Source organism: Chiloscyllium plagiosum, chromosome 11 (genome assembly GCF_004010195.1).
Source record: "Chiloscyllium plagiosum isolate BGI_BamShark_2017 chromosome 11, ASM401019v2, whole genome shotgun sequence".
Classification (NCBI taxonomy): domain Eukaryota; kingdom Metazoa; phylum Chordata; class Chondrichthyes; order Orectolobiformes; family Hemiscylliidae; genus Chiloscyllium; species Chiloscyllium plagiosum.
Window position 1 is genome coordinate 14,751,340 of NC_057720.1, and position 17,663 is coordinate 14,769,002.

Consider the following 17,663-nt stretch of genomic DNA (forward strand, 5'->3'; position numbering starts at 1 on the left):
GACTGGTGTACAAGAACATCCAGATCTCTCTGTACTGCCCCTTTACATAAATTGATTCCATTGAGGTAGTAGTCTGCCTTCCTGTTCTTTCTACCAAAGTGGATAACCATACATTTATCCACATTAAACTGCATCTTCCATTCATCTGCCCACTCACCTAACTTGTCCAGGTCACCCTGTAATCTCCTAACATCCTCATCACATTTCACCCTGCCACCCAGCTTTGTATCATCAGCACATTTGCTAATGTTATTACTAATACCATCTTCTATATCATTAATATATATTGTAAAAAGCTGCAGTCCCAGTACTGGGCCCTGCGGTACCCCACTGGTCACTGCCTGCCATTCCGAAATGGAGCCGTTTATCACTACTCTTTGTTTCCTGTCAGCCAACCAACTTTCAATCCAAGTTAGTACTTTGTCCCCAGTACCATGCACCCTAATTTTGCTCACTAACCTCCTGTGTGGGACTTTATCAAAAGCTTTCTGAAAGTCCAGGTACACTACATCTACTGGATCTCCCTCGTCCATCTTCAGAGTTACATCCTCCAAAAATTCCAGAAGGTTAGTCAAGCATGATTTCCCCTTCATAAATCCATGCTGACTCTGACCTATCCTGTTACTACTATCCAGGCATTTATGTCAGAAAGTTTAATATTTAGGCTTGCAGTGGGAAAGCTGACAGAAATATGAAATTTGCTGGAGCAGACTATGCTCCGGCTCTTTAAGCCAACCCCAGTATTAATATCCCACTTCCTGGTTTCCAAACAAACCAGAATAGGCAGATGTGATGATAGTCCACAGCTGATGTTTAAGACTTTCTAATTACAGGCTACCTTCAGTGGTACAAATGGAGAATTGTCAGGACAGGGAGAGCAAGCATGATGATGGAGTTTCAGCATGGGATGAATACCTCCCATCCCATTCCCCCAGTTTCTCTGTGGTGATATGGAATTGCAGAGAAACACTCTTTCCAGTGAACAGAAGAAAGAGGCCAGCCTATTGAAGTCAAACAGTTCTGACTGTAAGTGGTAATGGAAGTCACCAACAGGAGAGCGCTACCTCACTCTGGGACACAATGCCAAAAGGCCCTTGACTTCATCAAGGCAAGAAAAAGAAGAGCCATTCCTTATTCAAGTAACTAATTTGCAGAGTTCCACAGCACTCTTCTGTGCAGCATTCCTCAGATCAATACACCTTGGGGCTTAATTGATTCCCCCCCCCTCTCTCTCTCTCTCAAAGGACCTCATCATATCTTGATGTGAAGTGCCACCAACGACACCTACCTTCATCTTATTGCCATTTACTCTTCCATTGTCTCAAAACATTTAATTTTTTACATATAATTCTAATTTCTCACCTTGCAGAAGAAGCAAAAACAAGTGCAGAACTCCAGGGAGGTACAGAAATCCTAAGTAGCTAACCAACCAATAATCATGCAACATGGGGTACTAGAAATCAGACTGTTGGAGTGCGTGGTTGTTCGAGATAGAAAGATGGAGGACTCCTAGATATCCAATCACAGAATTAGATGTCATAAAACCACTTGATAGACAACTCTCAGACATTGTTGATGTCATCAGTAACTGAAGTATGATGATCTACCCAGTGCTGACTTTGAACCCTCTCCTCTTGTCTGTTCTAATTCATCTCCAGAAAGCTCTTCAAATTTGATGCGGGCCTAGTGCAGGAGAAGGGTGAGGAGTCATCAGAGGAGGCCAAACTCTCTTAAAAACACTGCCACAACAGTCATACACATTTCCACCAGCTCCTGGTTAACAAGTAAGCGTTGGTGAGTCGTCACTGGGAATATGAAGAAATGCAGTGTGGATGCTGGGGCTCTGTTTATGACTCCACATTCCTACCCCCTTACCTAATCCCATCCCAAGCCCCACCACACACCCTACACCAACATGAATTGTCAGTTGTCAGAGCAGGGGAATGAACAGCCTGCCTTCCTCTGTTATGTCACCATATAGACTTAATAAAAATAAAGGAGAAAAGCTTCATATTTTCATAAGGAAAAACACTTAGGTGTTTCCAAGTATGACAATGTCAAATTTGGTGTCAATATTAACAAACCATAAAGTCCATTGTCCAGTCATCTCGATTGTTGCTTTTCGCTTGTCAAGTAGCCATTCCCCATAAGGAAAATAGTGCGACCAGAGTAGAAGCTGATTTCTTACTGCCGTGTATTGGGGAAGCCAGTGAGTTTAACTGGTTTGTGAGATAGTTTCACAGATTCTGGTTAGATGCATTGTACCTGTATAATCCTGTCATGGGTGCCTCTGGCAGATAGGTGATCAGTTGCAGAAGTCCACTCTGGTTACATAGAACAGTACAGCACAGTGCAGACTCTTTGGCTTTCAATGCTGTGCTGACCTTTTACCGTACTCCAAGATCAAACTGAGGTACATACCCTTCATTTTACTATCATCTATGTATCTATCAATTATGTACCTAGAGTCATGTAAATGTCCTTAATGTATCGAACTCTACTACCACAACTGGCAGTGCATTCCATGCACCCACCATTCTCTGTGTAAAGAACCAAACTCTAACATCTCCCCTAAACTTTCTTCCAATCAGCTTAAAATTATGCCCCCTTGTGATAGCTAGGAAAAAAGTCTCTTACTATTCACTCTTTCTATGCCTCTCATCATCTTGTACACCTCTATCAACCCACCTCTTATCCCTCTTTGATCCAATGAGAAAAGCTCTAGCTTCCTCAACCTTTCTTCATAAGACATATCCTCCAGTCCAGGCAGCATCCTGATAAATCTCCTCTGTACCCTCTCTAAAGCTTCCACATCCTTCCTCTAATGAGGTGACTGGAACTGAACACAATATTCCAAGTGTGGTCTAACCAGGGCTCTATAGGGTTGCAACATAACCTTGCGGCTCTTAAACTCAGCCCCCCTGCTAATGAAAGTCAACACATCATAAGCCTTCTTAACAACCCAATCTACTTAGATAGCAACTTTGAAGTATCTACAGACCTGGATCCCAAGATCCCTCTGTTCTTCAACACTGCCAAGAATCCTCCCTTTAACCCTGTTTTCTGTATTCAAATTTGACCTTCCAAAATGAATCACTTTACACTTTTCCAGGTTGAACTCTATCTGCCACTTCTCAGCTCAGTTCTGCATCCTGTCAATGTCTCATTGCAACCTACAACAGCCCTCCACACTATCCACCACTCCAACAACTTTCATGTCATTGGCAAACTTACTGACCCACCTTTCCACTTCCTCATCTAATTTGTTATAAAAATCACAAAGAACAGATGTCCCAGAATAGATCCTTACAGAACGCCACTGATCAACGAACTCCAGGCTGAATACTTTCCATCTATTGCCACTCTCTGTCTTCATGGGCCAGTCAATTCTGTATCCAGACAATTTTGTATCCTCTTGATGTTCCTGCTCTTCATCCAGAAGAGTGGTTACAGCAGTCATTACCTTCCTCCTCCTGCAATTCCAGTCCTCTCTTGTGTTATATGGTACAATGCATTCTTTGTTCTGTTCTAGAAAACCAAGCAGTGAGAGATAGAACTGGAGCCAATTGTTTACACTTCAATCAGTTTTTTTTTTACAAAAGATACAAATTACTAACACACAGCTCCAAATCCTACAACTACATTTTCAGTTTACTCTTAGATATAGGAGCATAGGTAAATCCCCAGTCAGTACCCTTAATGTGTCTTCAATTCACTCATTATAATTATTCATCTGCGTCCACCATCTGAGTGTCTTGTGCACCTTCAAACACGATTAAATGTAAATATGACCAGGAACCATTTCAGTTTCTTTTTAATTCATTTGTGGGCCATGGTCACGAATGGCTGATCAGCATTTATTGCCCATACCTAGTTGCCCTTGAGAAGGTGGTGGTTAAGTTCCCTTCTTGAACTGCTGCAGTCTATGTACTGTAAGCTGACCCACAATGCACTTAGAGAGGCAATTTCTAACATGGCCTTTTTGATATTGTAACTCCCAAGGTACCTGTATCTAGAATTCCATTCCTACATCCTGGCCACTTTTACAGGTTAAATTTCACCATTTTGCATCTACAATTACCAACCTCTGATTAGTCACAGGGTTAACACCTTAACACTTAGGGGCCCTTCAGTAATAAAAAAGGGAATTGCTACCAACACTTTGATCATAAACTTAAATTCTTGAGAAACATCATACCAAAACAATTAGGAACAACTTACTGCAGATGCTGGATTCTGTACTGAAAACAACAAATGCTGGAGATCAGAGTGGGTTAGGCAGCATCCACGGAGAGAGAGCAAGCTAACATTTTGAGTCTAGATAACTCTTCATCACAGCTGACGTGAAGTGTGGAGGGTTAGCATTTATGCTATAGTTCAGGGAAGGGTAATGGCTGTAGGGTGCTGGGGGAGAAGAGATGTTCGTAGTTTACATGAAGTAATTGGATTGTGAGAATGGCAGAACAATGGTGTTCCTCCTTCCAGAATTGAAAGGACAGTAAGTGAGATGGGGGAGGGCAGGACATGATTAAAAGCTAAAAGAAAGGAAAGGAATGGTTCACAATTTAAAGGTGTTGAACTCAATATTAAGTACAGAAGGCTATAAAGTGCCTAATCTGAAGATGAGATGTTGTTCCTCCAGTTTGCGTTGTGTTTCACTGAAACACTGCAGCATGCCAAGGACAGACATGTGGGCATGCGAGCAGGTCGCTGTGTTAAAATGACCGGGGAAGTCTCGGGTTTTGCGCACAGATTGGAGGTGTTCTGCAAAGCGGTCACCCAGCCTGCATTTGGTTTCTCCAATGTAGAGTAGGCCACATTGGCTGCAGCAAACACAATACACAAGATTAGAGGAGGTACAGGTGAAATGCTGCTTCATCTGTAAAGACCGCAATTACATGGGAATTTGCCGTGGAGAGGAGTGTGTTGGTGGTTGTGGAAAGGACTACGATGTCCCAGAGGGAATGTCCCCTGCAAAATGCAGATTGGGGAGTGAGGGGAAGATGTGTTTCGTAGTGGCATTTTGCTAGAGTTGTCTAAATGGCAGAGAATGGTAGGGACAGCACAGTGGCTCAGTGGTTAGCACTGTTGCCTCACAGCATCTGAGACCCGGATTTGATTCCCACCTTGGGTGACTGTGGGTGACTATCTGTGTGGAGTTTGCACATTCTCCCTGTGTCTGCGTGGGTTTCCCCCAGGTGCTGTAGTTTCCTCCCACAATCCAAAGATGTGCAGGTTAGGTGAATTGGCAAAGCTAAATTGCCCATGGTGTTCAGGGATGAGCAGATTAGTCTGGGATAATGAAGAATAGTAAGGGAATGGGCCTGGCTGGGTTACTCTTCAGAGGGCTGGTGTGGAATTGTTGGGCCAAAGGGTCTGTTTCCACACTGTAGGAATTCTAATTCTAATTCAGAATAATCCTTTGAATACAGAAACTGGTGGGATGAAAAGAAATTATCTTAGTGCAACTTCTTTCGACATAATCTTTGAATGTACCTTTAAATTTTGAGATAAGTTTACGGTTTGAACAGTATAACAAAGGTGATGAGTAAACCTCCCTTGTAAACTGTGCCAGTAAATACAAAGCATCTTTATATTGTTTGAGTATGTTACATTGGAAATGCTGAGCTACAATTTTCTATTAAATAAAAGAGGAAATTCCTGATTCCCTCCATTCAATTCTGCAGTATTTGAAAATAGTATCGAGAGCTTCTTGCAGGCTGCAGTGTGACATAGACAGGATGCAGAGCTGGGCTGAGAAATGGCAGATAGAGTTCGCTCTGGATAAATGTGAAGTTATGCATTTTGAAAGGTCGAACTTGAATGCTGAATATAGGATTAAAGACAGATTCTTGGCAGTGTGGAGGAACAGAGGGATTTTGGTGTTCAAGTGCATAGATCCCTCAAAGTTGCCACCCAAGTGGATAGGGTTGTTAAGAAAACTTATGGTGTTTTGACTTTCATTAACAGACGGGTCGAGTTTAAGAGCCGCAAGGTTTTGCTGCAGTTCTACAAGTCCCTGGAGAGACCACACTTGGAATATTGTGTCCAGTTCTGGTCACCCTAGGGAAGATAGGAGGCTTTGGAGAGGGTGCAAAGAAGGTTTACCAGGATGCTGCCTGGACTGGAGGATTTGCCTTATGAAGAGAGGTTGACTAAGCTTGGACTTTTTTCTCTGGAGAGGAGGAAAAGGGGGGGGTGATCTGATCGAGGCGTGCAAGGTAATGAGAGGCATGGATAGAATTGATAGCCAGAGACTTTTCCCCAGGGCAGATTGACTGGCACAAGGTTTTAAGGTGTTGGGGGGCGGGTATAGAGGAGACGTCAGAGGTAGTTTCTTTTCGCAGAGAGTTGTGAGCGCATGGAATGCGTTGCCAGTGGTGGTGGTGGAAGCTTCCACCACCACCACAAGCCCATGTCCATGTGCATATCCAGCAGACGCTTAAATGCCCCTAATGGTGGACAGCAGTGAATTGAGGGGGGTGTAGTTTAGGTTATTTTGTTTTAGGTTATGATTAATTCTCGGCACATCATTATGAGCCGAAGGGCTTGTTCTGTGCTATACTTTTCTATGTTCTATCTGTAGATTGAGAAACAGAGTTAATCTTTCAAATCAATGACCTTTCACCTTTGTCTTCACCATAAGTTCAAACATCCATTAGACTACAACTTTGAAATTGGTACTTTTTATTAATTGTAGGTAACTGCAGCATTTTCATAATCTTAAGCATTTATTAGCCATATTTTCTAATTTTTTAAAAAGGGTGGCATCTTCAAATAGTGTCAGGGTCTGCAACTTTTCTATAACAATCATTTAATTTGTTCGAGGTATGAAATGGTTCTATCATCAGTTACAGTCTTCCTGTATCATAGGAGGGAATTAAGATACTCAGTCTTATCTTTAACGTCCACTTAACAAGAGCTTGCTGTAAATTGACTGCTATTATATTATGCTATGGCTGTGACTGTGGATGGAATTAATGTCCTGTTCTCAAGCAAGATTGATGGTGGTAAAGTGTATTTATTTGGATGGCAGGGTGCCATGTGGGGACACTGCCCCCTTTCTCCCTCTCCTCCAATTAACTCTGGGGCAGGATTTAATTCCCACTTAAGGGCCTCATGCCACTCTAGTGTTGAACCAGCAGCAGCAGAGCATTCATTGCATGGGAAGCCTGAAAAGCAAATCCCATATTCTTGCAGTGTCCTAGGTGGGTGGGGATTTCTTCATTTAATGACACTGACTACCTGATTGAGGGACCTAGCATTGGAAACAGGAGTGTCCATTGAGTCCTGCCCTTACTGTTGACCCCTTCAGCACCTCCATGATTCCCAATCCATGACCCTTGCTGATGATGAAACCTGCTTTTGACAGCTGCCAGTCCTGATTGGTCAGCAGATTGTTCTCAAGCGACATGATTAACACCTCCTGGGTCCTTAAAGTCAGGGAAGGCTCGCAAGCAAGACATAAGTCACCTCAAAATACATCATATTTCAGAACAATTTCTTTGTGAAGTATATTGGGACTTCCTTAGATCATTAAAGACCCTATATAAATGCATGACATATTTTCTTGTATTATGCTTTTCTATTTTGTGCATTCTATTGAACTATAGAAAGGTTACAGCACAGAAAGGGTTTCAAGGGATGTGGGCCAAGTACTGGCAAATGGAACTAGATTAGGTTGGGATATCTGGTCAGCATGGACGAGTTGGACTGAAGGGTCTGTTTCTGTGGTGTACATCTCTATGACTTTATGAGAAAGAAGTCATTCAGCCCATCATATCTGCAGCAGCTGACTAAACCAGCACCATTCTCATCCCATTTCCTGGTACCTAGTCTGTAGCTTTGCCCGTTTCAACACTTAAGGTGCAGGTCCCAGTGCCATTTAAATTGGTTTCATGGGCTATGGGCCTCTCTGCCTAGAACAATATTTATTGCCTGCCCCTAATTGCCCACAGGCAGTTAAAAATCAACCATATTGCCATGGCTGTGGAGTCACATTTAGGCCAGGCCAGGCCAGGTAAGGATGGCAGCTTTCATTCCTTAAAGAAAATTAGTGAACTAGATGGGTTTTTAATAACATTCATCAATGGTTACTTGGCCACTCTCAGGATAGTTCCAAAATTTTATTGAATTCAGATTTTACCACCTGATGTTCTATTTAAACATATAATCCTAGAATATTAGCCTGGAGTTCTGGATTAGTAGATCAGTGACATTAGCACAATGCTACCACCCGCCTTGAGTTGAGGATTTCCATGTACAATAATGAGTAAATTCTCGTGGTGGCATGGTACAACTAAGTGATTTGCTAGGCCATTTTGGAGGGAATTTAGGTGTCAGTGTGGATCTGGGACCAGCCAGGACATTGCTAAATTAGGGGAGAAAGTGAGGTCTGCAGATGCTGGAGATCAGAGCTGAAAATGTGTTGCTGGAAAAGCACAGCAGGTCAGGCAGCATCCAGGGAACAGGAGAATCGATGTTTCGGGCATAAGCCCTTCTTCAGGAATCTTTGCCCGTAACGTCGATTCTCCTGTTCCCTGGATGCTGCCTGACCTGCTGCACTTTTCCAGCAACACATTTTCAGCATTGCTAAATTAGGGTAAAACCCCAGGTGGGCTTTTACAACAATTGAAGATAATTTCCTGGAGATTAGCTTTCAATTCCAGATTTATTTATTAATTGATTTTTTAATTTATTGGTTGAATTCATTTTTCACCATCTTTTGAGGTTCTGAAGAAGGATCACTAGACCCAATACATTAACTCTGCTTTCTTTTCACAGATGTTGCCAGACCAGCTGAGTGTTCCAGTAATTTCTGTTTTTATCTCCTCAATTCTCTGAAAAGGGCTGTTTGTGTGGGTCAAAAACTGAACACTGCCTAAAAGATTACTGGCAATTTCTGCAAAACGATTTTCTTTTAGCTATTTGAAACTTAAAAAAAAATTGGGGACTAAAAATTTCCCACTGTTAACGAAGATTAAAATTTGAAGCAACTTGTTTGATCAAGCTAGAAATAGCAGTTTCAGTGCAGGATTATCTGGGCATTTAATTAGTTTGGGAGGTGCAAATACAATAATTCCAATAATATGACAACTTTTTGAATATTGTAATCCTTACCCAGTGCTTTCCATCAGTTAAATGAAAACAGCAGCAGGCGCTACACAACAGCACCATCTGCAGTCTGAAGATGTAACAACCGAGATATCGTCCACTTCATTTCCCACCTCTTTATTTTATAGTTATTTGCCTTGATACAGTCCCTTTAACTAGGTAAAATCTCCCAAGAAATGTCATAGAGATCTCAGCAAAGAAAATGTAACAACAAATCACATACAGATATTAGTATCAGTAATTAAATATTTAGTCAGAGAGATAGGTTTTAAGGGCTTTTTTTTAAAAAACAAGGAGGGAAGTGGAGTAGTCCAGAGTTACAGAGCTGAGGTAGATGACAGCATGGCAACCAATGGTAGAGAAGCAAAAATGGGAATGGGCAAAAGATAAGCTTAAGAACAGGGCAGAAAACTGGAGGTTAGGGCTGAGATCATAAGTGGATTGGTAAAAGATGATGATGGATACTTGTCCTTTGCTAACTAAAATTAAGCTTCTGTAAAATAGTATAGAAGTAGGTTACATCTCAATCACAATTCCAATGCCCGAGAAACAAGGACACTGCTGATGTACCAGGCTCCAAAACAATTATAACAAGGACACATCTGACAGAAAAGAATAATTTACAATTCTCTGAGTTTTCTAAACTCTCAGCCAGGGAAACACTGTCTCAGTGTTTGTTCTATCAAGCCCTTCAGAACTTTGCATGTTATAATCAAATCACTGCTCATTCTTAGGGAGTCTGTCATCACTGGAGAGCATTCCTATCTTAGGAACCCGACAAATGTCCATCAATATTCCCATTCCCCACAAGGATGGAACCCACCACGAGTGCAAGGGCCAAACCTGAGGCATTCAAGCCATCTTTGGACATATGTCAGAATGGATGATTCATGATGGCCTGCTCCTGAGGATGCCACTATCACAGAAGTTGATTTGTCCCTTAATTAACTCACCTCACATGATTTCAAGAAACAGCTGAGCGTCAGTCCATGGCAAAAGTTATGGGCCCTGGGAACACTTTGGCTGTAGTGCTAAAACATATTCCAGAACTAGCCATGATGCTAGCCAATATTTCCAGCTATTAATATCTACCCAGCAATTTAGGGAATTACCCAGTTCTGTCCTAACCAGAAGAAACATAAATCCAACACCAACCTACTCTTAATCATGTGATGACCCATGAGCTAGAAAAAGGAGAATCTACGTTTCAGACAAGAGCCCTTCAGGAATGAGGCTTATGAAACGAGGGGGTGGAGAGATAAATGGGAGGGCGTGGGACTGGGGTCAAGTTAGCTGAGAGTACGATAGGTAGATGGAGGTGGGGGTAAAGGTGATAGGTCGGAGAGGAGGGTGGAGCGGATAGGTGGGAAGGAAGATGGACAGGTACTTTCAAGTCACCTGGCCCAACTGCAGCCTGTACCTACTCCCTCACAACTATCTTCCAAGACTTTGTCCTGAGGTGAATAGACCAAACTGTGAATTTTCTTAACTCCTGCTACCTACCTCACAGAGGAAAATCCAGGCCGAAGTCTTCAGGAATGTCAGATTGTAGACAAGTATTCATTAAACTATCTGCTTGCTTCCAAATAAGAAAGTTGGGCCTCAAGAATAGCTAATCAGCATTCCTAGCTGGAAACAAGGCCCATGTGATTCATGTCAACTTGAAGATGGCCTTTGAGAGCAGAAGGCCTTCTGAAATACCCCTGAACCTCTCTGACACAGTTAGTCTGCCGGGATCCAGGAGAGAAGGGCCAGTTATGTGCTGAAGATCTCTCTAGTTGTTATGCAAAAATGTGGGTGGGAGCTCATGATCAGATTGAGAATACAAAGTTTGTGAGGAGTTGAAATGAAGCTACAAGATTTGCAGAGCTTGCATTATAGGGAAAACGAATCCTCACTGTGGAAGACAGTTCTTGAGATTAAAAAAAGGTACCAGGGCCGCAAAGAAATAAATGGAAACATTTGGGGCCTCAGAATCACCTTCACTGGAATATTGCAGCAGGCCCAGGATGAAAATGTTGGCCGTGTTTGTTCTATTTCTCTCTTCAGTCCAGCTCAGCTTCGGTAATATTTTCTGTTTTAATTTTGGATTTCCAGCATATGCAGTATTTTGTTCTTATCTGAGAACTTTTAGTATGTTTCTTATATTAAAGATCTTAAAAATGTGAAATCTTGTGTTATGCTCTTTCTTACCTGTTCACTGGAAATTCAGATTTCTTTTTTCAACAATGTCTATGCGATATTAACAAATATGACATGGTAACTGTTTTTTAGATGAATGATAGAGTTATTGAGATGTAAAGCACAGACCCTTCGGTCCAACTTATTCATGCTGAGCAGATATCCAAAATTAATCTAGTCCCATTTGCCAGCACTTGGCTATATCCATCTAAACCCTTTCTATTCATATACTCATCCAGATGCCTTTTAAATGTTGTAATTGTACCAGCCTCCACCATTTCTTCTGGCATTTCATTCCGTACATGCACCACCCTCTGTGTGAAAAAGTTGCTCCTTAAGTCCCTTTTAAATTTTTCCCCTCTCACCCTAAACCTGTGCCTTCTAGCTCTGGACTCCCCCAAATCAGGGAAAATGCTATCCATGCCCCTCGTGATCTTATAAACCTCTATAAGGTCATCCCTTAGCCTCTGACACTCCTGGGAAAACAGCCCCAGCCTGCTCAGCCTCTCCTTACAGCTCAAACCCTCCAACCCTGACAACATCCTTGTGAATCTTTTCTGAACCTTTTCAAGTTTCACAACACCCTATTGGAGGGAGACCAGAATTGCACACAATATTCCAAAAGTGGCCTAACCAATGTCCAGTACAACTGCAATATGACCTACCAATTCCTATACTCAATGCACTGACCTATAAAAGGAAAGCATAACAAATGCTTTTTTCACTATCCTATCCACCTGCGACTCCTTTTTTAAGGAACTATGAGTGGGGTCTATGGACAATGGAGGAATGGTGGGGGGCACTGTCCAGGAGCACAATAGAATAATTGACAATAACATAATCATCATACAATCAAACAAAAACAGAAATCCATAGTGTAATTAATTCAGATGTGTATTAATCTGTTCAAAAGTGTAACAGAGATGACTGGATACAGTTATTTGATAAAAACCCACACCTTTCACTTCTGCTGTGTATCAAGGTTCATACATTTCAAATAGATTTGTCATTCAAGAGTTTTCTTCAACACAAATAAAAAAAACCCAAATAAGCTTGATAAATTAATGCCATAATACTTAGAATCTTCAATTATGGAGAAAAAAAAATGTTAATCAAGCTTGTACCAAAAAATGCAAAATCTCCCCAAAAGTCTTGGAGCATATTTTATCTTCAGTTCTTCTGCGTTCATGCTGGGTTTTTTTAAAACAATATGTCCAATGTGTGTAAAAAAACAAACAAACACCAGAGGGTAGGCTTTCCAAACCCTTTACTGCAGCAAGTGATGTTGTTATTGGAGCATCAAGTTAAGAGTAATTAAACCACAATTTACAGTGTTCAGAATATCTTACTCTGGTTGGGAACTGAAGAAAATCTATTTATACATTTGTTTGCTTGAAGAGAACCATGTGATTGTCAGATATGTACCAAATAGATTTCAACATGGATGTGCTAGCCATGTATTGAGATTGAGATTGGTATTGTAGAACCATAGCAATCTCAATTACTTCCAGGTGAAGCTATAAAAACCAAATGATATTTAACAGACTCCCAATTCCTGCAAATCTTTGACCTGTTGAATTCAGTGCTTTGAAGAAAGCAAGGAAGAGCTGAAGACTACCTGTTTACTCAAAATGAAATTTAAGGCCAACACTGATTGATATGTAGATTGCTACTCTGTTGGTGAAACATGGCATTCATTTCCAGTTTTTCAGAATGGTCTCCGCTGAATTCAAAGTGCTGTCTTGCTGTTTAAAAGAACAGAAGAATATTTTAGAGAGCATACAAAGTAGAGATGTGCATATATATGCTTTGAGTTCATGCTTCATTCATTCTCAGCAACAGATCTGGTAAACAAAAGCCCCTGCAACCACTCCCAATATGTAAATCAGCTAGCTCACCTTGATAAAGCAGAAGCGAATATATTTCTCAAAATGGCACTTGGATTGGTCACTGACAAATGAGGTCACAGGAATTGCTGCCAGTTTCTGAAATGAAACAAAGATTCTAAATTATAATCTCTAGCAGTGTGTAGAGGGATAGCATAAACTGAAGTTTAGTTTCACACACATTTCCACCTATCTGGATTACACACAATCTTAATATGTATTAATCAGCCCAGAGTTATCTATTATGTTAAGGAAAAAATATATAATACACTCAAAATCTTAAGCCTGAGTCCATTTCCTCCATTGTAAATTTCTATGTTGTCATGAACAAGAATTATTAATGGATACATTTCACTTTTATGTACAGCATGTCCTTTTAAAAAGAAAGACATAGAGGCCAAAAGATAAGTCCAGTAAAGTAAGTGTCACTATCTTCCTTCTGCAACCTAATACTCACACCATCTCTGCAGGTGTACCACCATCCCAGCAAGACTAATGGTTTACCACTCTCCCCACTTCATGCAAAATATTCTCTTTCACTCTCATCAACCCCACTATCCAACTCACAAGACCACTAACCACATGCCCTCTATACCACATACTCACTCATTTGGAACACCTCATTGTCCTTCCCCCACCTTCACCAGCATTAACTGTTTCCATTCTACTTTCGTCTCACTCACTCCGTGTTCCACCACCCTGTTCTCCTATTCAATAACTCTGCAGCCTAACTCCATATACCTGGCCTGTGGCCCATATTCCTTAATAACTTTCCTGAACAAAAACTTAACTATTTCAGACTTAAAACTAATAACTGATCTAGCATCTACTGCCATTTGTGGAAGAGGGTTCCAAACATTAACCACCCTTTGTGTGTAGAAGTGCTTCCTAAACTGGCTCCTTTTAGTACAAATATTTCGAGACAGGAAAACCATCCAGCAGGGAAGGGATCGTATTAACTGAATTTTATTGTGGGATTGAGTAAAGAAAAGGAGCCAGTACATCTCTCCTTCAATGTACAATAACTGAAGCAATCCATCTCCAAATGCAGCAAAACCTGGACAAAATCCAGACTTGGCCTGACAAGTGGCAAGAAACATTCCCACAATACTAGTGGCAGGTAATAGTGACAAATAATAGAGAATCTAACCATTAGCCTTTGATAGTCAATGACATTACCATCACTGGATCTCCACCGTCAACATCCCTGGGGAGTTAGCATTAACCAGAAATTGAACTAGACTGGTCATATAGCAACTGTGGCTACAAGAGCAGGGCAAAAAGTAGGAATCCTGCAGTAGTTAACTCATCTCCTGACTCACAAAGCATGTCCAGATTCTACAAGGCATAAGTTAGGAGTGTCTTAATGAGTGCAGATTCAATAACACTCAAGAAGCTTGACACCAGGACAAAGCACCAAATCCATAAAGATTCACTCCCTCTACCACTGAAGCTCAGTAGCACAGTATATACCAGCTACAAGATATATCTTTGAAACCTATGATCACTACCATCTAAAAGGATAAGGACAGCAAATACACATGAAGACCACCAACTGCCTGTTCGCCTGCAAGCCATTCACCATCCTGACTTTGAAATAAATTGCTATTCCTTCAGGGCAGGTCATCAGTCTTCAAACATTTTCTCTGGATTTCTGGTCTGTCTAGTTTATCCTTTCTTAAATGCAAAATACTCTTAAGTTCTAATTTCTGGTGTAACACAAAATTAGAACTCAATTTATCTCTACCCAAAACCTAAACCAGTCAAGATCATCTGTGAAAAAATACTTAAGATCTTAGGTGACAAACTACACATCTAATCTTGGTGTTTAGAAGAGATCAATATGTAGAAAGAGAAAGAGAACAAGGACAAGAGGAAAGGGAAAATATAAATAAGGAAAAATTGAACAGGTGGGGAGGAACAAAGAGGCTGACTAAATAAAGGACAAGGAATTGAAACAAGAAAAGAGACTAAGTAAGAAAAATTAGAGAAAAAAATTCCACAGCTTTATTAAATTAAACAAAATCAAAAGATTTGTAGGCCATGAGTATTAGATGTTGGAAGCAGAGCTAACGGATTTGCTCTTGCACAGATCTGGCACAAAGACAACAGCATAAGGGTTGTTCTTTGGTGCTGTAACCATTTTAATGTTCTCTAGTTCCATTTAGTTACACACAACAGACAGTTGCCTGAGGGTGGAATCAAAGCCGATTCCCTGGCATTGTGAGGGAACCACCATGCTCCAGGTTCTGTCTCCTGACTCATCAGGGACTGAGCTACTACCTGGAGATGACATACCATTGGTAGTTTGTGCGTGGTGAGGGAGTGAAATTGTTATTTTTCAGGGTAGGCTTTCTGGCCCTCCTGCCATTTTTTAAATGGTAACTTCTAAATGTTGGAGAAAGAGGTGTTTTGAGATGGAGGTACCTTTTCTCTCTCTTCCTTGACATGTAGGCTAAATCTCCTTCTAGCAGTACAGCCTCCCACTGACTGACCACCAGCCTTAAGAACCCATCACTGTTCTTAACTATTTGCAAGTAAACCCTTTGTCTACTAATTGGAGGGTAAATCAATGCCAAATGACCATCCCACACAGTGATGGGTTCTTCCTCATAGATGAGCTTGAATCCAAGACCCCAGTTCCAAAGGGGAAGATCATAGGAACACAGAAGCAGAAGTAGCTATTTGTCGTTTTGAATCTGCTTCACAATATAATCATGGTTGATCTGATTGTGGTCTCCCTTGCAAATCAAAATAAAGCTTGAATAAATTTAATAGCTCGGCCTCCACTACATTTTGAAGAAGAGAATTTCCCATAACAATAACCCTCTGGGAGAGATTTCTTCTCATATCCATCTTAGTTCTATTCTCCCCTACAAGAGAGAACATCCTTCCAGTATCCACCCTATCAAGTCCCCTCAGATCTTATATGTTTCAATGAGTTCACCTCTTACTCTAAACTTCAATAGGTTTCGGTCCAACCTGTTCGAACTTCCTTCTTATGTCAAACCCTTCACCTCAGAAATGAGTGGAGTGAACTGAACAGTTTCTAACAGAATTATAACTACTTTTCCCAAGTGCAGTGACTAAATAAACATGTACACAGTATTCCAAATATGGTCTCACCAAGGCCCTGTGAAGTTGCAGTTAAACATTCTTATTTTTATATTCCATTCTTCTTGCAATAAATGCTAATATTCCATTTGCCTCTGTAGTCACTTGCTGTACCTATATATTAACTGTATGTGATTCATGTTTGGTACGCTTTCCTTTATTGGTTACAATATTGAGCATAAGAGTTGGGAGGTCATATTGCGGCTGTATAGGGCATTGGTTAGGCCACTTTTGGAAAATTGCGTGCAATTCTCGTCTCCTTCCTATCGGAAGGATGTTGTAAAACTTGAAAGAGTTCAGAAAAGATTGACAAGAATGTTGTCAGGGTTGTAGGGGGTTTGAGCTATAGGGAGAGGCTGTATAGGCTAGGGCTGTTTTCCCTGGAGCGTCGAAGGCTGAGAGCTGACCTCATGGAGGTTTATAAAATCATGAAGGGCATGGATAGGATAAATAGACAAGGTCTTTTCCCTGGGGTGGGTGAGTCCAGAACTAGAGAGCATAGGTTTAGGGTGAGAGGGGAAAGATTGAAAAGGGACCTAAGGGGCAACATTTTCACATAGAGAGTGGTGCAGGTAAGGAATGAGCTGGCAAAGGAAAGTGGTGGAGACTGGTACAATTACAATATTTAAAAGGCATCTGGATGGGTATATGAATAGGAAGGGTTTTGAGGGATATGAGCTAAGTGCTGGCAAATGGGACTAGATTAGGTTGGGATATCTGGTCAGCACAGAAGAGTTGGACTGAAGGGTCTGTTTCCATGCTGTACATCTCTATGACTCTTTGTACAAGGACACCTGAATGTAAAAGGGGTAAGTTTAAAGGAGATGCGAGAGGCAAATTGTTTTTTACAAAGAGGCTGGTAAGTGCCTGGAATGTGCTGCCAGAGGAGGTGGTAGAAGCAGATACAATAGCAACGTTTAAGAGGTATCTTGACACATATGCAAATAGCAGAGAATACAGGGATACGGACCACGTCAAGGCAGGAGGTTTTTAGTTTAGAAAAGCATCATGTATCGGTACAGCGGCTTGGTGGGCCGAAGGGCTGTTCCTGTGCTTAACTGTTCTTTGTTAAATGGAACTTCCCAAGGATGATCTTAATATCCCGCTTCTGGATTAGTGGTGCTGGAAGAGCACAGCAGTTCAGGCAGCATCCAAGGAGCTTCGAAATCGACGTTTCGGGCAAAAGCCCTTCATCAGGAATAAAGGCAGTGAGCCTGAAGCATGGAGAGATAAGCTAGAGGAGGATGGAGGTGGGGAGAAAGTCGCATAGAGTACAATGGGTGAGTGGGGGAGGGGATGAAGGTGATAGGTCAGGAAGGAGAGGGTGGAGTGGATAGGTGGAAAAGGAGATAGGCAGGTAGGACAAGT

General features: G+C 41.4%; 1 protein-coding gene across 5 annotated transcripts in view; it reads right to left on the bottom strand.

The window, feature by feature from the left end:
- Positions 1–12,171: 12,171 nt before the first annotated feature.
- The window catches only part of LOC122554159 (kynurenine--oxoglutarate transaminase 3-like), an 82,712-nt gene continuing 77,220 nt past the window's right edge, over positions 12,172–17,663 (bottom strand). For all 5 annotated transcript variants that reach the window (XM_043698735.1, XM_043698734.1, XM_043698737.1 and 2 more), the window contains 2 exons: positions 13,194–13,280; positions 12,172–13,040 (listed from right to left, as the gene is read on the bottom strand). In XM_043698735.1, the coding sequence (XP_043554670.1) occupies positions 12,990–13,040; positions 13,194–13,280 (138 nt within the window). In that variant the 3' untranslated portion in view covers positions 12,172–12,989. The remainder of the gene's footprint in view (positions 13,041–13,193; positions 13,281–17,663) is intronic.